The sequence below is a fragment of the Biomphalaria glabrata genome, chromosome 12, assembly GCF_947242115.1.
Source record: "Biomphalaria glabrata chromosome 12, xgBioGlab47.1, whole genome shotgun sequence".
Taxonomy (NCBI): Eukaryota; Metazoa; Mollusca; class Gastropoda; family Planorbidae; genus Biomphalaria; species Biomphalaria glabrata.
This window is the reverse complement of record NC_074722.1, coordinates 22,673,976-22,696,208: the sequence shown is the minus strand read 5'-3', so window position 1 is coordinate 22,696,208 and position 22,233 is coordinate 22,673,976. Positions and strand designations below refer to the sequence as shown.

General features: G+C 41.6%; 1 protein-coding gene across 1 annotated transcript in view; it reads left to right on the top strand.

Annotated features, from left to right (window-relative positions):
* LOC106072746 (SEC14-like protein 2) overlaps positions 1-22,233 on the top strand; it is a 46,619-nt gene that overhangs the window by 14,446 nt on the left and 9,940 nt on the right. Inside the window, exons 5-8 of the mRNA XM_056006863.1 lie at positions 9,540-9,696; positions 10,148-10,242; positions 18,014-18,089; positions 21,712-21,792. Coding sequence (XP_055862838.1) covers positions 9,540-9,696; positions 10,148-10,242; positions 18,014-18,089; positions 21,712-21,792 — 409 coding nt within the window. The remainder of the gene's footprint in view (positions 1-9,539; positions 9,697-10,147; positions 10,243-18,013; positions 18,090-21,711; positions 21,793-22,233) is intronic.

The following is a 22,233-nucleotide window of genomic DNA, read 5'->3' as shown; positions in this document are numbered from 1 at the left end:
ATGACGTTAAACTGCGCTCCTCTTTCCTTAGCACTTTTGGAGCTCAAAAGTGCCCTACTTCTTTTCTATCATTGTGTCTGCCTCCTCTTTTCCTAAGTCTGCCTTCATTGATCATCACACTGTCTCCTTAACTTTAAATTCTCACTACGTCCTAGACCAGTCCGTTTGCCGTGGACTGCGACGGGTAAGGGGGGATAAAGAGATCCTGGTGTTTGAGTGGTGGCTATCTGAGGACAAACCACAACAACACAATACTTTGGCTCCAAGTTCCCCTAGACCTGAGACCCAGATGGCCCGCTCTGGGTCAACCGGCTGGTCATGCCGAGCTACCAGCATAGGTCGTTGACCTATGCTGGAGGGCGGTGGCTGGAGGGTCAATCAGGGAGCTGCTGTATCGGACACATGTCCGATGTAGCAGCTGACTGAGTATAGCACCTGTGTAGCCCTGGCGGGCTCATTCTGGACATCCGAATGGCCCGTCCCCTTGTTGGACTCGATGGCGGGTGGGGAGCACAGGTGCCGAATTAACCAAAATATATATGGACAAAAAAACACACACAAAACTACTTGCCCCAGACCTATGTCTGGGCAAGAAACGACGAATTGACGATAAAAAAGAGGAGGTCCCAAAAAGCTGTGCCACCTGGCCATCATTTCTGGTGGTTAGATGCACAGAGGAGGGAAAAAGCCTGACCAAGTTGAGCCCTTTTATTATCTATAAGGGACTCAAGTCAGTAGTGGGAGAGCCCAAGAGTGTGTCTAAGCTACACAAAACAATGGAACTCCTTGTAGAAGTAGACAGCAAGACACACTCTGATGGGCTTTTAAGATGCAGAAGACTCTGTGATCTCCAAGTGGAAGTCATGCCACACAAGAGTCTGAACACCAGCAGAGGTGTAATCAGCTCTAGGGACCTACTGGAATGTTCCGAGAAGGAAATAGTGGAGGGCATTGAAGGAGTCACCCATGCCCGGCGCATTACCAGGCGCAGGGAGGGTGAGGAGGTCAAAACCGCCACTATTATCCTCACATTCGGAACTAGGACACCGCCAGAGTATGTGAAGGCAGGATACCTACGAGTTCCAGTGAGGCCCTACATACCTAACCCCATGAGGTGCTTCAAGTGCCAGGGTTATGGACACGGCGCGGCAGTCTGTAAGAGGAACACTGTGTGTGCCAGATGTGCTGGAGAGGGTCATGAGGACAAGGGCTGCACAGCCCAGTTCAAATGCCCAAACTGTCAAGCTGGCCACTCAGCCTACTCCAAGGACTGCCCTGTGTGGAAACAGGAGGTTGCCGTGCAGGAGTACAAGGCAAGAAACGGATGTACCTTTAGCCAGGCGAAATCGGCTGTACTGGCCCTACCCAAGGGCCAATTCGGCTTGACAAAGACCTACGCCCAGGCTGTTGCTAAGAAAGGAAGATCCATAGCCACACAGACGGACACATTGACCCCACCACCCCCTCCTCCTCCCCCAACTCAGAAGAAAACACCGCCAAAGAACACACCTCTGAAGAAACAAGAAAGCCCTGTTGTCATGCTAAAGAACAGGTTCTCTGTGCTCGCTGATGAGAGCATGGAGACTGAGCAGCATGTCAAAACCAATACTCCGGGAGAACCCGGAGACATCATGTCTGACACAGGTTCTCCTCAGAGAACCCAGCCAGACACCCCAACCTCTACTGAGTTAGAGGTTGACCAACTCCCTAAGGGGAGAAATCAAAGCGGAGAGGATGCCCGAGGTGAGAGAGGAGGAAATAACCTCCGCTCTAACCAGAGGGATCTCCCCTCTCCAGAGAGAAAGACTTCCCCCAAAAGGGGGTTGTCCTCCTCTCCATCCAAACCCAAGAATAAAAATACCAAGGTCACTGGAATAAAGGGAAACCCCTCCGGGGGCCTCCCAAGGCCAAATAGCTCCAAGTAGGTCATCTAGAATAAGCCATGGATTCCAGAATTGTACAGTGGAATTGTAGAGGCCTCAAGGCCAATTACGAGGAAATGCAGCTACTGATGGACTCTGAGACTCCTGTAGCTGTCTGCTTACAGGAAACATTTCTAAAAGATTGCATCAGCTTCCGAAGCTACCGTGCTTACACCAAGAATGTTGAGGATGCAGAGAGAGCATCAGGTGGAGTCTGTATCCTTGTGAAGGATAGCATCCCCCATGAGAGGGTAGAACTACAGACCACACTACAGGCCGTAGCAGCTAGGATAACCCTTCACAAGGTTATCACTTGCTGCAGCCTGTATTTACCACCAGGCGCTCCATTAAACCGAACAGACATGGAGGACCTATTGAAACAACTCCCCCGGCCTTATTTAATCCTTGGGGATTTCAATGCCCATAACACCATGTGGGGATCCAACAATACCGACACAAGAGGTCGTATGCTGGAGGATATCTTCCTCCAACATGATTTATGCATACTTAATGATGCATCACCGACCTACTTGCACCCAGGAACTGGATCATTCACATGCATTGACCTCACCGTATGCGTCCCCGGACTTCTGGACGATTTTAAATGGTCAGTTAGCAATGATCTACGGGGAAGTGATCACTTCCCAATCATCATTACTAACAATCTCCCTTCATTGGGACGACCTCAGCGGTGGAAACTGAATAAGGCTGATTGGGAACAATTCCAAAAAAGATGCTCTGAGGATATCACAGAAAATATCCTCCATGAACAGAACCCAGCTGATACCTTTGCTAGCAAGCTACTAAGTATAGCCAGGAAAGTTGTACCCCTAACCTCTGCAAATCCAAAACGGCCTAGCAAACCATGGTTTGATACAGCTTGCAAAAGTGCTATTGGTGATAGGAAAAAACGACTGGCTGCATTTATAAAGAATCCTTCCCAGGAAAACCTAAAGCTATTCAGGATAGCTAGAGCAAAGGCTAGACAAACCATACGGTCAGCCAAAAGGAATTCCTGGAGAAGTTTTGTCGGCAGTCTGGATGCCAAAACTTCTGCTAGAGCGGTTTGGAAGGCAGTAAGGCGAATCAAAGGGAAAGAATCAAATGCAATAGGGCATTTGAAAAACCAAGGACGAACTGTCACGTCCCCCAGAGAAATAGCTGACTGCCTTGCATCCTCAATAGCAGAAAAATCATCCACTGCACACTACACGCCAGAGTTCCAAAAAGTCAAAACCAGGGAGGAAAGACACCCCATTGATTTCAGGTCAGAGAACAATGAAGACTACAACAAACCGTTCTCGCTTGAGGAACTGAGGGAATCGCTGGACAAGTCACATGACACAGCGCCTGGAGAAGACGAAATCCATTACCAGTTCCTCAAGCACCTTCCCGAGCCCTCATTGGCAGTCCTGCTAGGGGTCTATAACTGTGTGTGGCAAACAGGCGCTTTCCCAAACAGCTGGAGGATCTCAAACTACCAGTGCGGATTCCGGCAGGGGCGGACAACAACTGACCACCTGGTAAGGCTGGAAGCTTATATTAGAAATGCATTACTCAGAAGAGAACATCTAGTAGCTGTATTCTTCGATATAGAAAAGGCCTATGACACAACCTGGAAACATGGCATTCTACGTGACCTGGCGCTTATGGGGCTTAAGGGACTCCTCCCCCGTTTTGTGGAGGAATTCCTGAAAGATCGAAAATTTCAGGTCCGAGTGGGCAACTCCGCTTCTGACACTCATGACCAGGAAATGGGTGTACCCCAGGGCAGCATTCTGTCAGTCACCCTGTTTAACATTAAAATAAATAGCATCATAAATGCGCTGTCCCCTGGCATAGAGTGCTCTTTGTATGTTGATGACTTTGTCATTCTTACTTATGGGAAAAACATGAACACCTTAGAAAGGAAATTACAGTTATGTTTAAACAAAATTCAGGGTTGGGCAAACTATAATGGTTTCAAATTCTCTGACTCCAAAACAGTTAGTATGCATTTTTGTAATCTTAGGGGGCTCCACCCAGACCCTGAACTATTTATACACAAAAAGAAGATCCCTGTCGTGAAAACTACAAAATTTTTAGGCCTCACCTTAGATTCCAAATTTAATTTTCTCCCCCACATTAAGGAACTTAAGAAGAAATGCCAAAAGTCATTAAACATACTAAGAGTACTCAGCCATACGGACTGGGGAGCTGACAGAGATACCTTGCTGCTGCTCTATCGGAGTCTAATTCGATCCAAGCTAGACTACGGATCCATAATATATGGAGCAGCAAGGAAGTCGTACCTAAAAATACTGGAACCAATACAAAATGCTGCCCTGCGTCTCTGTCTCGGCGCGTTTCGTACATCACCTATCCCAAGTCTCCATGTGGAGGCTGGAGAACTCCCCATGGATATAAGAATGAAAAAGCTTGCAATGCAGTATATAGTCAAGCTAAAATCCAACCCCACGAACCCTGCTTTTGACTCCATATTTAACCCCACAGAGGTAGAATTATACAATCGAAGGCCTAACGTCATACAGCCGTTGGGCCTTCGAATGAGAGAACCCATCCAAAATTTAACCCCACCCATTGACCAAATCTCTAAAATAGAAACCCCTCAGAATCCTCCTTGGCTAATGAATAAACCCAAATTAAATTTATCCCTCCTTAATTTCAAAAAAGAAAATACAGACCCAAGCATACTACAAGTCCACTTTAGGGAACTGCAGGAGAGCTACGGAAATTGTGGCACCATCTACACAGACGGATCCAAAATGGAGGGAAAGGTCGCGTGTGCCTGCTCCTTTCGGAACAAAACAATCTCCCGTAGACTCCCCGATGGCTGCTCCATCTTTACGGCCGAATTGCATGCAATATTGCTTGCACTTATGGCCGTAAAAGCATCAGAAAGGAGTAAATTTATAATCTGCTCCGACTCCAAATCTGCATTGCAAGCTTTGGGGCGGATGAAGACTGACATCCCATTGGTACATAAGAGCCTGAAGCTGTTGGACCTAATAACAGCCGACCGTAGGGATGTCACCTTCATCTGGGTCCCCTCCCATGTTGGCATTGAGGGAAACGAAGCCGCAGACAGAGAAGCAAAGAGAGCCCTAAATCATGCGGTGTCAGGAACCCAAATTCCCTACTCGGACCTGAGACAAAGTATTGCCTCTGCCACCTATCGAGAGTGGCAGAACCGATGGGAGGCTGAGACTCACAGTAAACTCAGGCAGATTGTGGCGGATGTCAGGTGGCGGCCCACATCTAAGGGTCTGACAAGGCGTGGTAGCACAACCATGTCCAGACTTAGGATTGGCCACACCTACATCACGCACTCTTTTGTACTGAAGAGAGAGGAGCCCCCACTTTGCGAGTACTGTGACTCTCGCCTCACCGTGGAACATATCCTCGTTGATTGCCCCAGATACCAGGATGTCAGGGCGAAACATTTTAGAGCCACTAATCTAAAAACACTATTTAATAATGTCGACCCTGGGAAGGTACTGGGCTTTATTCGGGAAGTGGGGCTATCTACGAAGATCTGATTTCTGAATTTGTGAACATGCACTATTTACATTAGATTTTTACCAAATATTTAAATTTTTACTACCTTTACTATTTTAACTGTGAATAGACCTTAATTTTAATTATATTACTGTATAGAATCTGGCCCTTGTTGTTTAGAGAGAGAGTAGTCCTTAGGGGACTGCAGGCACGACATGGCCTAAATTGTGCCGATGTGCCTCAAATCAACAAATCAACAAAAATCTATCTGATTCTTATTTACGTATTTTTCCTGGATGGTATTTACATCAGCTCCACTATCCATTTGAAACCTTACACGGTGACCATTTACTGTCATAACTGCTGTCATCCTTTTCGTTTTGTGGTTCTCCAAAGACATCACCCATTCATTTTTTACCATCATGACATCATCTCTTGTGTCCGACTGTATCTGTCTTTCATCGTTAGACATATCATCTGACACCTGCTGAATTTTCTTTTTGCACATTACAGCAAAATGATGTCTCCCCTTGCATGCTAGGCACATTTTACCCCATGCAGGGCACTTTTCTTTAATGTATTCGTGAATCTTTCCACAATACCTGCATTTACCTTTCTGAATGTTTGTTCTTGAAGGTGTTGATACTTTCTCTATGATTGGAGGGTCGGCTTGCATTTGTCTCAACTGTTTGTTGGCGGTCTCGTACGCTCTGCAAATGTCTCTTCACCTTTGCAATGTGAGACTACTATCTTGTAGCAATTTCATTTTGAGGCATTCATGTCTAATACCAAGAACTACTCTGTCTCTAATCAAGCTATCTTCCAGGCGTTCAAAACAACACGTTTTTGCTAGTCTTCTCAGATTTGTTATGTACTTTTCAATGTCCTCGCCTTCTTGCTGTTCACGCGTATTGAACACATAGCGCTCATAAGTTTCATTAGTTTTTCCAATGCAAAAACTTTCAAATTTGTTCACTATTTCTTCCATCTTTCTTTCTTTTCCCTTCTCAATTTCAAGACCTTCATATATGTCCATCGCTTTTGTCCCTATAATTGTTAGAAAGGTGGCCACTCTGACCTCCTCTGATTCTTCCGACAATTTAGTGGCTAACTCATAGTTTCGCCAGCTCCGGTGAAACTTTTGCCAATTAGCGGCCATGTTTCCTTCTACCTCGAGCGGCTCGGGTACAGGAAGGAAATTTCTAGCTGCCATTGCACGGCGTAGCCTTGAATTGTTGCCTATTTATTATTGCAAACAATAAACCTTTATATACTGATTAATGATTACCTCTGATCATTAATATACCGCTGCCACCATGTTAATTATGATCTAGGTTCACAGTCAGCAATAAACAAACAACAACCAATAGTGTCATGGCGGAGAATGATACTTTATTATATTGAACGCGTGCACCTTTGCGCACCATATCAACAACTGGTATTGCATAATGCCGTGTTTTTTTTAATCGCGCGTAGGATTGGGGTTTTCCATATTGAATGAAGTCCCAAAATGACAATTTTCGTCTATATATTTCAGGAGATTTGTATGAGTTTACAAAAGATTTTAATAATTTCCGGAGCTTTCCATGACTTTTTTGTATATCTGGGAACTTTTGGAGATTTCAAGGAGCTCTTGGTAAATCAGGAGGCTGCGGGAAATTTGTATATATATTCTTACTTACTTAGATACTCAGGCGCTGTTCGGCGCATTGGGCGGCAAACTGCTTCCACAAAAATCTGTCACTGGCAATGTCTGAAGCCTGCTCTGAGGTCCTCCACGAAAGTGTGGCGCCACGTTATACTAGGATGTAGGCTACCTGTTTGCGCTTTCCTCGTAATGGCCTCACAACTCTTATGCGAAGTTCATTTTGTCTAAGAACATGTCCTGCAAACCTAATGCGACGCTCTGTCACAACCTTACTAAGGGGTCGACTCCCAGTTTGGCATAGAATTTCCTTGATTGAGACCCGATCTCTATAACTGACTCCTAAAATCTGTCCTAGCCATCTTTGTTAAGCCACATTTAGTCTTTCTAAATTTCAGGAGATGACTATTCACTGCACTTTATTAATGGAGCCCAGTCACTGCTAGAAATTTTTATTGGAATTAGGTGACTGTAGTTTGCTTTAGATTTTATAGATTTTATATCGAAAAGGAAAGTTTTATCGTCAAAATCATTTGTTGGTGGGTTTTAAACTAAAAAATCTCTTGTGATTTTTTTTACTAAATTCAAAACCACTTTAGTTACGCTTATAGCATTTGGTGACTGTAGTTTGCTTTAGAATAAAATTGAAGAGAGAAGTTTTCAACCTCAAAACTCTCTGTATGGGTGTATTTAAATTCAAAACCATCTGGAGGTGTTTTAAACTTTAAAAAAAGCCCTCTGGAGGAGGGGGTTTAACTCAAACCCCCCCCCCTTGGCCTGGCTACGCTAATAGAATTTTGAGTATGTAATATATGTGCTTTTTTTTATATTGAAGAGGCATTTTTTAGCTTTAAACCCCGCTGAACGGGAGTTTAAACTCAAAACCCCTTTGGCTATACTCATAGATTTTTGAGTGTGAAGATTTTGAATTATAATTCACAAGTACAATGCAATACAAGGAAATAGTCAGAAAGACACAAAGATAAAGACACATTTCTTATTCAATATGCTAATATAAATTCGTGCAATTGCTCTTTCTTCCCTGGTGAAGGCTCGCAAGCTTTACCAACGTGTCTATATTCTCGAAGGCAGTGCTATATATATAATATATATGACATGGGCTTAGCCAAGGGGTGCTGCGGTGTTCAAATTCCCTCCCCCGAAATGAGATCCCCTCATTTAATTTTGATTTTAGGTGAGATTTTAAAGAGTTCACTTACCCCAGCACAGCCACAGGAGGGGGGGGGATTAAAACCTCCCCTTTAATGAAACAAAAAATGAATCAAACGACAGTCACCAAATTCAATGAGCGTAGCCAATGGGATTTTAGAGTTTGTTTTATTTTTGACGTTAGAAAAACCCTCTTCAATATAAAACTAAAACAAACTACAGTCACCAAATTCTATGAGTGTAGCCAAGGGAGATTTTGAGTTTACCCACCCCACTTTTAGATGATTTTCAGTTTACCCACCCCCACCCCAACAGATGGTTTTGACGATAAAACTCCCCTTTTCGATAACAAAAATATTTATCAAACTACTGTCACCAATTTCCATGTGAGTAGCCATGATGAGTTTTGAGGTTAACCCTTTCTCCCCTTACACGTCTGTGATTGTTGATAGTTTGTACATTGTGTCGGATATTCCTGTTGAAAATATCGAAGCTTGCCATTTTTTTTACATGCATTGCTTACCAAACAGATAACTAATTGGTCACATCTGAGTCTGTGCCATCTCTTTCCAGTTGTACTTAGTTTTTTTTTTCACAAAGGTTATGTCAATTCACTATTTCTGTCTGTCTGGTAAAAAATTTGTTCACGTGATTTCTCCGACATCTAATCTCGGATCAAGCTGAAATTTTGTTCAATTATTTCTTTTACCTGACAACACAAGAATCCATTTTTTTTAAATCAACCAAATAGTTAATTAAATATTGGTAATTAATTATTATTTTTCGTTTGGGAACGAAATTTACTTGACTGAGGTGGTGGTGTAAGCTGAATTAGTCCCTTTTATATGTCACCACTATAAAATAACTTTGAAACAATCTACAGATAACTATACTATCTTCTATTTTCAGACGCACCTCACTAACAGAGTGGTTAGAATATCGGCTTGTAGAGGCTTGAGTCATGAATTCGAATTCAGCTCGTTCCTCCTTTTTTTATAAATGCTTTTAAAAAACGATGACGGTAAAATTCTCCCAGATATCCCCTTCTGTCTCTCCCCAGTTTCCCAACTGGTCCAGTCACGTGATAGAATCTTGTCGTAGTGAGAAATCTAAAATCATAAAATAGCGTTAAACAAAAACATTTGTTACAAATATTTCTAATCGCAAAGATGTATTGTTGTTGGTCTACCTGTATTACAAACTGAATGACAGGACTGATTCGAACTCATTGATACTATGACACTTCGTAACCTTTTTTTTTTAGAAAGTATTTTTAAAAAATGTTTTTCTTGTTTAACTCTTAGCACCTCAAATGGCGTGAAGAAAATAATATCGACAGCCTTTTCACAGAATATCAACCCCCTGAAGTAATGACTAAATATTGTCCTGGTAGTTTTTATGGTCAGGATAAAGAAGGATCCATAATTTGGATTGACCCAGTTGGTGATATAGACATTCATGGTAAGTAGAAAATAAAACGTTAAAATGTTGAATTTTGTTATTTCTCTAACAAATATATAATTTTGTAAGGTAACACTTGACTTTCAACTACCCCTTAGTCTGTTGGGACACCACATATGCTGATACTATTTACTTGACTGGCTTCACTAAGAATAAAAAAAATTGATGCGTCGTAGTGGTGATGTAGTGGTGATGTAGTGGTGTAACCAAATCCCTCCACTTTTTTTCCGGTCAGCAGCGGTTCTTAGCAAGATATTAAGAGAGAGAGGCTGGTCTATTCTTTTACGTTATCCATCCAGCTTTTCTTGGGACGACCGTTTCTTTGTGCTTCCTCCACTGTACCTTGAAGAATGACTTTTGATAGTGAGTCATGTCTTACAATATGACCAACAATATCAACTATTATTTCATTCTGCGACCAATTTTGTTTAAATACTCATATTTATTTAAGGCTTGTTGATGTCTGCCAAAAGAGAGGGCTTTGTAAAATACATGATATGGAATATGGAGAAATCGTGTCAATTGTTTGAAGTTTATTCCAAAGAGGTAAAAATGAGTATGTGTTTGTGTGTATACTATATATTTTTTACAGTGAATATGTTCTTTAATTAGTTTCACTATTATAGGGGAACTACGTGGAGTTTGTGCCGATGCAAGAAAAAAGATTTTGATAACAATTGATTATTGTGACGTGTAATGCAATAGGAAATATTAAAAAATAGAAGATAGAAAAGTATCAATGTTAGGTGGTTGAGTGCAAAAGGTCTAGACTAGTGATTTGCAAACTCAAGATAAGTGAAAGGCCCAATTCGCCAATAACAATTCATAAATAAGATTTTTAAAAAAGTTTTGTATACGAGTTTATCGCTGTCAAAAGAACGGATGCAATGTTAAGATACAAAGAAAGAGTCAATTTCTTGACAATGTGTGAGACCAGCTAAAATTACTTCTCACAAATCATTCCAGGAAGCTTTAGTGCGAATTAGAAAGACTTCAAGATTGGGATATTTTGATCATAAAGTATTAAAGTTAGACCTGCAGCCTCAATTCAACTTGAAGCTAATAGTGTTGTTGGCCTCCTTCAGTCGTAGGACGACTATGGTTTATCTCACACACTTTCTCATGTGGCTGTGGAGCCCTATTTTGGAGAGACACTCCCGTCCACAAATATCGCAGGTTAAGGTGGCTTTTGCTTCGGTGGTAGAGGAGCTGGCCATTTTTCGTATTGTACGTTTTTCTTCCTGAGCTGAGACCCATGTTCTTTCACTGTCCATAGCTTTCTTGGTCACTGTCTCTCTCTATCTGGTGCGGTCTAGAGCTATGTCTTTCCATGGTCAGTATTGATGTTCACTGATTTGAGTTCCCGTTATATTACATCTATTTAACGGAGGTGGGGACGACCAGTTTTTTCTTGAGCCAGTCGAGAGTTGTCCGTAGAGGATGACTTTCGGGATGCGATTTTCCTCCATCCTGCGAACATGTCCAAGCCAGCGTAAGCGGCTTTGTCTGAGGGATCTCAGTATTGCACATTTTTTCTTTCCTTGTGATTTTCTAGATCCTATGGAGACATCGCAATCCACAACGCGTTTGACAAATCCACCGAAGGCATCTATCTCCATTCCAGATTTGATGGCAAACTCCTAAATATTGCCAGACTGAGGGCCAAAACTAAAATCAAAACCACCCTCGTAAGAGATATGTTATTCGCGGATGACGCAGTGGTAGTGGCACACACACACACACAAGAGGTGCTTCAGTCACTAATGTCTCCCAGGCCTGTAAAGAAAATGGCTTAACTATTAGCACGAAGAAAACAAATGTTATGGGACCACCTGCTACAGCATCCCCCTCCATTCTCATAGATGATAACAAGCTGGACGCCGTAAAGGAATTCTGCTACCTGCTCCACAATTCAAGATGACTTATCTCTAGAAGAGGAGATAAAAAAAAAAAAACGCATAGGGAAGGCTGCCTCGACCTTCGCTAGACTCAGGTCAAGACTCAGGTCAAGAGTTTCGGAAAACCAGAAGCTCACTACAGTGACCAAAATGGAAGTCTACAAGGCATGCGTTATGAGTACACTACTGTATGGTAGTGAATCATGGACCACCTACGCAAAGCAAGAGAGAAAATTCCATTTGCTAATCTAATAATCATCTCAAATAATATTTCTAAACAAAACCTAACTAGAAGTCAACAAAGGCTTATATAAATCCTGTTCCCCAAATTGAGTCTCTCCAGCTCAGTGAATTCGGGCAATGTTTGAATTTTCATCTAATTATACGAAATATTAGTCGACTTGGCATCGGGCGTAAACTGCCGACAGTTCGTGGGTCTAGGGCTGGGCGTCTTATTCGCCTATGGTTTAACCTAACGCAATTCAACTCAACGGATACATATCATACAGTTTCCAGGACTCTTATCTGTGTTGTTACCCCCCCCCCAACCCCAGTCATTTCTTCTACTACAGAGTTCAGCAGTTCCCTACAAAACTGTGTTCTTAACCACTCCTCACACAACAGAGGTCAGATGTCCCCATTAAAAACCTATAATTCGTGATATTACTCCTCCGGTGTCTTCAAAATGTGCTACGCCTCTGGTGACTACTTCCTCCAGTTTGCCTAAAATAATGCATTTTAACGCCAAGTCATGCAGTAACAAAGCTCTTGAGCTTACAGACACCATCACTGATAATAGCTACGACATCGCTTTCCTTTAGAGAGACATCGTTTAAAGAAGTTGGTGATGAGTCAAAAAACCATTGAGCTAACGCCACCAGGCTTTATTTTAAAGAGTCTACCTCGAAAAACAGGCAGCGGAGGGGGTCTAGCAATACTGTACAAAGATAGTATAGCCAAGTATGTAAAAATAAGACCTAACAGCTCAACGTACACCACCTTTGAGATGAGCGAGTTTCGCCTCTCCCACCGCAGTAGAACATTGACTTTTACTTTCTTGTACCGCCCACCACCAAGCAAGAGAAATAAATTGCAAACAAAAGTTTTCATCGAAGAATTTCAAGACCTCCTTGACAGTCACATAGCAACAAAAGATCTATTTGTCATAGGCGATGCGAACTTGCATTTTGACAGTGAAAATGAGACATACGCGGTGTCGCTGAAAAATGCGCTAAAGGATCGCAACTTAGACCAACTGATAAATGTTCCGACACACGTTAAAGGCCATACTCTTGACTGGATTGTTACAAATGCAAGTGAGCTTATAGCCAAACTCAATGTCTTAGACTGTGGCTTGTCAGATCATTTTCTTGTACACTTTGAAATGCGCCTATCAAAAGCAAAAAGGCCAAAGTAAAACGTGACTTCCCGTAAACTTTAAGCCTTAGATATTGCCTCCTTCAAAATGGACGTGACCTCTTTGTTGTTGCAACAGAACAACACAGACGTTCTCAGCAATTATAATTCTTGCTTGAAAAAGTTGCTGGATAGCCATGCACCTTTTATCACTCGTACAGTCTCAGTTAGGCCATCTGCACCCTGGATGACGGAAGACATAAAGACTGCCAAACTTATTCGCCGACGTGACGAACGTGGTCTGGGTACTAAACGACTTAATTCACAATTCCGACATAGGCCACATTCAATTCTTTCCATGCTGGACTTGTTCGCAGCCTTTGATACGCTAGAGCGGCTAGACCATGAAATTATGATGGCCAGATTCTCTGCCACTTTTGGTGTAGGTGGAATCGTCTAAAGTGGCTTGTATCCTACCTGACTGAACGCACCTAAAATGTCGTTGTTAACGGTACAGAATCAACAAGCTTACTCTTGAAGTACCGAGTACCCCAAGGATCAGTTCTAGGTCCAGTACTGTTCACTATGAATACATATCCACTCAGCGGTGTCATACGGCCAACCGGCATCTTATACCATTTCTTTGCCGATGACTCACAGTTATACGATTCCTCAGTACCCTCAGAGGTATCGCATCTGGCAGAGAAAATCAGTGGTACCGTTGTAAGGGTGAGCGATTGGATGGTTGAGAATAAACTCAACATGAACAGAAATAAGTCAGAAATAATTAAGATTTGCACTCGGAAGAACGTCTCAAAAGTCAAGAGCACAGATTCTTTTTTTATCACTAACTGTAAGGTTCATTATGTCCTTGTAGTGCGGAATCTTGGAGTTTTCTTCGATTCAACACTATCTTTCGACCCACACATAAGTCAGCTCTGCAAGGGTCTTTATCTGCAGCTGCGCAGATTAGGCCAGATCCGACTTATATTTAACAACGGACTCACTCCCCATTGATCTCGGACAGACGACATGCTACACCACTTTTAAGAAGAACATTAAGACCTATCTGTTTAAAACTTTTTTAGATTAATTGTCATTGTAGCTGTCGTGTTTGTGTTTGTAATGTTATTACAGCGCCTTGAGCCTACATTTTGTTTGTTAACAGCGCTTTATAAATAAAATTATTATTATTATTATTGTCTATTTGGAAAATAGATTTAGTTCAATAATGAAACTAAATACTTCGTTCACTCGAATACTACACGTAAATGAGAATTATGATAGATATTGTATTTTACATTACAAATCTCCCACTCTCTGTACGGTGTATATATATATATATATATATATATATATATATATATATATATATGTATAACTAGTCGACCGCGGCGTAGCATACGCCATTATTTTGCATGACTGTCTTAGGCCACTGCAACCAATGCGACCGCATTCAAAGGATCCGCACTTTCTTAGGACCCACGCTAATTCAAGGTGTATAAATTATTAAATTAAACCATTTTATAACTTAAAACAGATTTCTCGCGCTCTCCTGTCGATTTACCAGGAGCTCCTGGAAATCTCCGGAAATTGTGTAATCAGGTGAAAGAAGCTTCTCGCGCCTCAAACTAATGAAGAATTACTTGAGGTCAACAATTCTCAAAGATAGATTGAAACATTTGGTAATTCTTGCTATTGAGCGTGACCTATGTAGGAAACAGAATTATTATGATATACTGTATGTCTTTGCTACACGCAAGGCTCGTAAAGTAATTCTGTACGTAGTAAAGAATGAATAAAATGCATAGACGAATTGATTTTCTAATTCAAACTCTTAAATTTCACTTATTGTCCTCTTCCCTACCCAAACTTGGCCCCGCGAATTCTGTTTCGAATACTTTTTAGTCCAAACCTCCCGCATGACGAAAGGGGATGGGAGCGGGCAGGGTTTGACAGTCCAGCGCGCAGCCATCCGTAGAGACGTGTGGATGTTCTCCCCTCTTTCCCTCTTGTTATTTCGTGGGGTGACTCCGCAGAAATAAGAGAGTGAGCTTTCCTTTACTTCTTGATTCTCGTCCAAACTTTTGCGGGAAGAAGATAATTATATATATATATAGATTCTCTTCATTTGGACGAGAAAGAAGTAAGAAAAAGTAAAGGAAAGATCACTATTATTTCTGCGGATAGTCACCCCACGAAAAAACAAGAGGGGGGGGGGGGGGGAAGGACAAGTATTCACCGGTCACTACGGATGGCTGCCTGGTCGTGCGGTTTGCACGCTGGAATGTCGTTTGGATTTATCGATAGTCCCGGGTTCAAACCCTGCCCGCTCCCATCCCCCTTCGTCCTGCGGGAGGTTTGAACTAGGAAGTAAACTATCGTTTAGGAACATCCGAAACATGTAAAACATTTTACAAGCAAACATTTTGCAAACACTAAATAGCAGTGCTGGACTTAACCATTGTGACCAAGAAGTCATGGAAAGAGAACAAGTAATCTACTATGTATATTTACTGGTCACTAAATAGCAGGGCCGGACTTAACAATTGTGGGGCCCTATGCGAAACGGATTTTGGGGGCCAAGTTTGGGTAGGGAAGCGGATAATAAGTGAAATTTAGGAGTTTGAATTAGAAACTAAATTCGTCTATGCATTTTATTCAGCCTTGCGTGTAGTCATAGAGTATATCATAATAATTCTGTTTCCTACATAGATCACGCTCAATAGCAAGAATTACCAAATGTTTCAATCTATCTTTGAGAATTGTTGACCTCAAGTAATTCTTATTTGGTTTGAGGTGCGAGAAGCTTCTTTCACCAGATTACACAATTACGGCTAATGCATAATGCCGTTTTTATTTATTGCGCGTAGGATTGGCGTTTTCCATATTGAATTACACCCCAAACTGACAAATTTTGTCTATATATTCCATATATTTTAAGGACTTTTTCGTTATCTTTTGCAATTTCGGGAGATTTGAAGGAGCTCCTGGTAAATCGACAGGAGGGCGAGAGAAATCTGTTTTAAGTTATAAAATGGTTTAATTTAATAATTTATACACCTTGAATTAGCGCGGGTCCTATAAAAGTGCGGGGCCCACTGCGGTCGCATAGGTTGCAGTGGCCTAAGGTCGGCGCTGCAAAATAGCGGTGTATGCTACGCCGCCGGTCGACTAGTTTTTTTATATACTGAAAAACTATGGCCAGTCAAATTGTGCCCTTATCGGTCCGCTCTTAAAAAAGTTTGCCATTTCTGGTCTAGACAATAACATTGTAAGACAGCTTTAGCTTGCTACATCGCGATATACGTCCCTAGTGCGTGTAACCAGTGGCGTCACTAGGTGGATGCGTGGGTTCGCACCGGGTGACACCCATCAGAGCGGTGACACCCGAATGAAAAAAAAAAAGATTATTGTCAATAAGTAGAAACTAAAAAGGAACAAATGAATATCGGCAAAAACTAGCAGATTCAAAATAATAAATCTCAAGATAAATACCCAAATATGTCTAGGCATATCTACTGTACTAATCTAGATCTACATAATTTATTTTAGGCCTTAGTGTATATATTTTAATTTCTTTGGTAAACATATTCAAAAAGTTACGTGATAACAAGGGGGACGCAGTGGCAGTTTTTTTTTAAAGAACAAAAATTGTTTGTATTTGAATTGTAGATATTTTATATTTTAGTATTAATTAGGCGAAAGAGTCTTTATTACTAATTCTTAAGAAAAATTAAATTATTAATTATGTGACGTCGTTTTATCATCCAAGAAAACTTGTCTACGTTAGCAGCAAGATCGATTCAACAGGTTCTTCATGATCTAGAGTCGACCCAGATTTTACGGCAGTACGGAAGATCTGAGGACAACAAGCCCATTACACACTCGCATGAACTACTGTAGCTTTACTCAAACTGTGGTGGGGTGGCACCCCATAGGAGGGGGCCGACGTTCTCTCGTGAGGGCGCGACATCCTGAGCAATGGGGAGAGGGTGAGGCAATTGAAATTATTTTACGAGTAAAATTAACGGGCCCATCAAATTTTGAATATTAAACAAGTGAAATGACATTATCCATGTTTAAAAAGTTAAAGTAGTGTAAGATAAAGACTTCGTATCATCTACTAATAAGAATCTTTTAAAATGTATACCGTTTTGTGTGAGGCGTCTGCAAAAAATATCGATTTAAAACGTTTTGAAGAAAATTTTTACGAATGTCATTACTAACGTGGCACTTTTTGGATGGTCAGAATGGTCAAATTTCTCTCAAGTGTTTAACATCGTTAAGTTGACGACCTTTGTGGGACAAAAACTAAGAAGTCGCGGCAAGGCTTCTTACTGAACATGAAGATGATCTTAAGACATACGTGCGCTATATGTACTTCGAACATCCCTCGTATAGTATAGCATCCCAGTATTGGCCAATGCTGCCTCCTTCTTTAATAGACTTAGTTGGAGCTTTTTTTAACTAGTATAAACAGTGCTCTCAGATTCCAAGAAAATATTTCTATATCGGAACGTCCCACTTCATTTTAATTTAACATTGACATGGGCTCTTGTTACTACGGGAAGAAAAACGCGTTGAAGAAGACACAAGCAGATAACGAAGGAAAACGCCTAAAGGAGCTAACGGCGCTTCAACAGACCACCTTGCTGGATGGATAGGAAACATGACGCCTCTCTAATACTAAAATAAATATTTAGCAGGCGGGGGGTGAAAAACATTGCCTCTAATGCCTCTAAAAATGTTATAGACAATGGGATTTTCAAAAAGAATAGCCTTATTTTAATTTGTGCAAAAAACATCGATGAAATAGGTAACTAGCTTACCGTATTGGTTCAACAAAGTGAGTTTTTATTGGAAAAAGTGGATAAAGTTGATACGGGGCTTGGGGTGACACCCTGAGATAACCGCACCAGGTGACACCGACCCTAGTGACGCCACTGCTTGTAACGACGCTGCCTAACAAAGTGAACTATTCTATTTGTTTGAAATGGTCAGGGGGCAATCCGCCGACCTGTAGCTAATACAGCACATTACAATGGTTTATTTTCTTACAGCAAGACAGAAGAGTGGACCAAGTGATCATGATTTATGACTTGGAAAACTTAGGACTACGTCACCTCTGGAAACCTGGTAACTACATGAGCACCATTAAATAGATAAAGGGAAGTTACCTTAAGAAAATACTTCTGAAGAGATTATTACTTACCTGTTCTATGGATAGCGCCTCCCCCATCCAAAATATATTGTGATTTTCTATTTGTTCGTTTACTGATGCCCCAAAATTGTTATTGGTTGCAACAGTTGATTATCTTCCTTGGCTATGTATCCGTTGTGATTTACAGCCAGGCTTTTATTATTTTATTATGAACATTAGAAACTCATCAACTTTCCTCTCTGTAGGTAAGATCAGGTTGAAGCGTTAACTCTTTTAATAAGCATATAGGTGAGATAAGATAGAAGATATATATATATATATATATATATATATATATATATATATATATATATATACATATATATATATATATATATATATATATATATTGTTATAAACCTGGTGGTGGCACAGATGGGGGTAGTGGTGTGAGTGTAGTCAGCCGACGCAAATCGCCCCAGGCCAGCGCTAGACGAGCGGTCAACCGTGACGAGCTACGACGGTAAGCCGAGACGAGTGTCAACACGGCGGTTCGGGAAGGATCGACGGCGGTCCGGGAAGGATCGACGTCTTGAACAGAGCTCAGGAGCGTCACGAGAGTTGTAGTCATCTGACCACCTAGAAACGTCGAGCGGCGCTGTGTCCGGTTCGAGAAGGCCAGTAGGGACCCTATATAAGAGCGGAGGTGTCAAGTGGGTTCACGGCAGGGGTTTAGAGCCCGGTTCACTACAGTCCGGTCGACTACAGCACAGTTCAGCGGTGTGGTTCTGTACGGAGCATTACGACGGTTCAGTGCGGAGTACTATCAAGTACAGTTGAGACGAACGGCGTCTTGATCTTGGTCTGTGATCGAGTCCGACACAACGAGCCTAGTGTGTGAAGTCAGTCCTGAACTGTTGAACCCAGTGCAAGCCCGGAACGAGACGGAGAGGCCAGTGCAAGAGTTGATACGGCGGTACTTTGTTATCGGAGAGATATCTGTATAGTGTACGTGTTGCCAATTGTACAGTATTGGCTGTTATTTATTCAACTATTAAAGTGTTACGTTACTTTGGAGCCCTGAGTTGTCAAGTTCTTTAAGTTGGTGGTGTATGGTGCAGTTTGTAGAGAGCCTGGATAGTGAGATTCGTAACAACTGGTGTCAGAAGTGGGATCGGATCGGAATCGGATTGGATCGGATCTACTATGGCTCGTCTGAAACTGCTGTACGAACTTGAATTTAGAGAACTGAAGCAAGAACTCCGTGATCGAGATCTGAAAACGAGCGGAAATAAAGAAACCTTACAAGCACGCCTCCGAGAATGCATAGTTGAATAAGAGGAAGATCCAGACACGTATCTGTTTGAAGTCGCACCAGATTTTGGAGAGTTCATTCGGGCTATGAGTATGACATTGAAGAAGTCCACCGAGGAGTACTGTAGAGAGATTAAAAAGATGTGTACCTCAGTGAAAGAAGTGACGAGCCCCGTGGTGAAAACGATGGACGTGATGGAAGAAACCTTGTTCGACCAAGGAGACTTGAAAGATGAAGGAGATTCACCATCGTTGGACATTGAACTATTACCCACCCAATGCTGTGAAGCAATAAGCAGTAACAATGGCAATGCTGATGAACGTGGTGAGGCCTGTGAATCCAAAAACAAGGAGTACAAATCTGGGGAGCCGAAAGAGACAGATGAAGAGCCAAGAAAAGCTGCCTATAGTTTAACAGAAGCTTGTGCTGCCGACGTACCTAATATGAGAAGCTCAAACAGCAAGACAGGTCAAGAGAATCCAAGGAAGCCTGACGTTGGTCCAGCTGCCAAGACTGGAGAGGAAAGTCCTGATGGTGGTAAAGAGAATCCAAGGCAGTCTGACGTTGACGTTGATGGACATTTGAAAGACGAAAGTCATCGACAGGGTCTGAAACCAACAAGCGATTGGCCCGATACTGAGACGAGAGAGAGAGGTCCTGATGGTGGTGAAGAAAGTCGAATGGAGCCTGAAGCCGAAGACGAGGGACCTTTGCACGAGAAGTGTTACCAACCTGCCTGCGACGCATAATGTGCGTCTCCTGGAGGTATCGTGTCACCAACCAGGAAGTTTTGAAATGGGCCAATATGCATAGCATCTTTGCTCTCCTTCAACAGAGAAGACTACGCTGGCTCGGTCATGTCACTCTCATGCCAAATGGAAGAATCCCTAAAGACATCCTATACGCTGAACTTGCAGAAAGAGTCAGACCCAAGGCCGCCCAAGACTAACATACTGAGATGTCTGCAAGCAAGACATGAGAGCCACGGTCATCGACCAAAGTATGTGGGAGGAGAAAGCCCAAGACCGGACAGCATGGAGACAGACTGTACGTGACGGTACGAACTTCGCCGAATGCAAAAGAAACGAAGCTGCCTCAGCCAAGAGAAAGAAAAAGAAAGCTGCCCTGCTAGCTAGCCCAAACACAGATACAAATACATGCACGAACTGTTGCAGACTCCAGAATTGGCTTGATCAGTCACGCCAGATTCTGCCCCACCTCAGGACGTAACCAAAGCCAGTGACTCATCTGGGCGCATCTTTTGTCTTCCGAGACAGAAGGGTTTTGTGGTTAACCTCCCCTCCAATAAAAAACTAAAGCTAAACTCTAGTTACCAATTTCTATCAGTCACTGGGTTCCTTAATAAAGTGCAGTGAATAGCAGATTTTGTATTGGACCTATAATTTTTAAATAGAAGAGTAGCAGGTTAATATGCATTTTTAAAAAAATAAAATACCGGAAATAATGCTTATGGACCCCACTAGGGGATCTCACTTCGCTCCCCCAGTTCCCCAGCTGGCAAGGGAGGGGTGTATACTATCGTTCCACTAACCTATTCTGGGGCACAAAAAAACATCCGCACGAATGAAGGGTCAATCAGAATGTAATGAATATTAATTACACACACACACTGCTTGGTCGTGCGGTTTTCGCTCTGGACTGTCGATTGGACTTTTCGATGGTCCCGGGTTCAAAGCCTATCTGCTCCCATCCCCCGTCGTCTTGTGGGAGGTTTGGACTAGGAACTAAATTATCTTTAACTCTGAAGGAACATCAGAAACATTTAAATCATTTTATACCATATTTAAAAAATTCTCAAAATAAGCTTTTAACTTTAGTATGCACTTCATTTTAATGTTTGTTAGGGAAACCTAGAGGATCTTACATTTTTCAGAAGATGTAAGGAATTCGTGGACATAAGTGTCAATCTAGGTCACAATTGTGTTTGGATAGCTGTCAGCATTTGTTGGGGTCATGAATGGAAGTCCAGAAATCTAATGTGAAAACACAAAAGATTTATCCAAATTATTTTCCAAAATTAAATCTAATGTTAATTTTTTTTTTTAAATAGACTGACACGATCTTTTATGTCCTCTGAAGATCACAATTAGTTGAGCTCGGGGTATTTTCTAATAAAGACTTTAAAAAATACACTGTTATTCATTATGATTCGCAATAAGAAACTCGACAGAGTGGTCAAAATAGAGTGATCTTTTAATATTGTGTTTAAAATTGCCTCCATATTTTTTTTTGAAGCTCTTCTTAAAACGTAACTTGTTCACTATATAATTTTTTTTTTCAAGGGATACAAGCATTTTCAGAGGTTGTGCAAATATTTGAAGAACATTACTCTGACACAATAAAGACAATTTATATTCTTAATGGTTAGTAGTGTTTTTCATCTATGTTCCAATCAAGTTACGTAATTATGTCATGTTAACACAATTTGTTTGTCCATCCTATCTCGTTTTGTTTTTGTTTGTTTTTGTTGGTAGTTGCTTGTTGTAATTAATGAGATGAACGGGTTGGGGGGGGGGGAGAGTGTCTAGGTCAGAAAGAGTTTTGTCTATTTTAGCACCACTAAACTCTATTACGAATAAACCTTCAAAGATATACCAGTTAAACGCAATGTTTACTATAAGCTGCAAGTAAAAAAGCATTTTTATATGGCAAAAGCCTTTTTATAAAATGTATAGATAGTTAGATACATAGATAAATACATAGATAGATAAGAGCAGATATAAATAGTATTTATAGATAGATACATAGGCTAGATACAGACAAGCAGATATAAATAGATAGATAGATAGATAGATAGATAGATA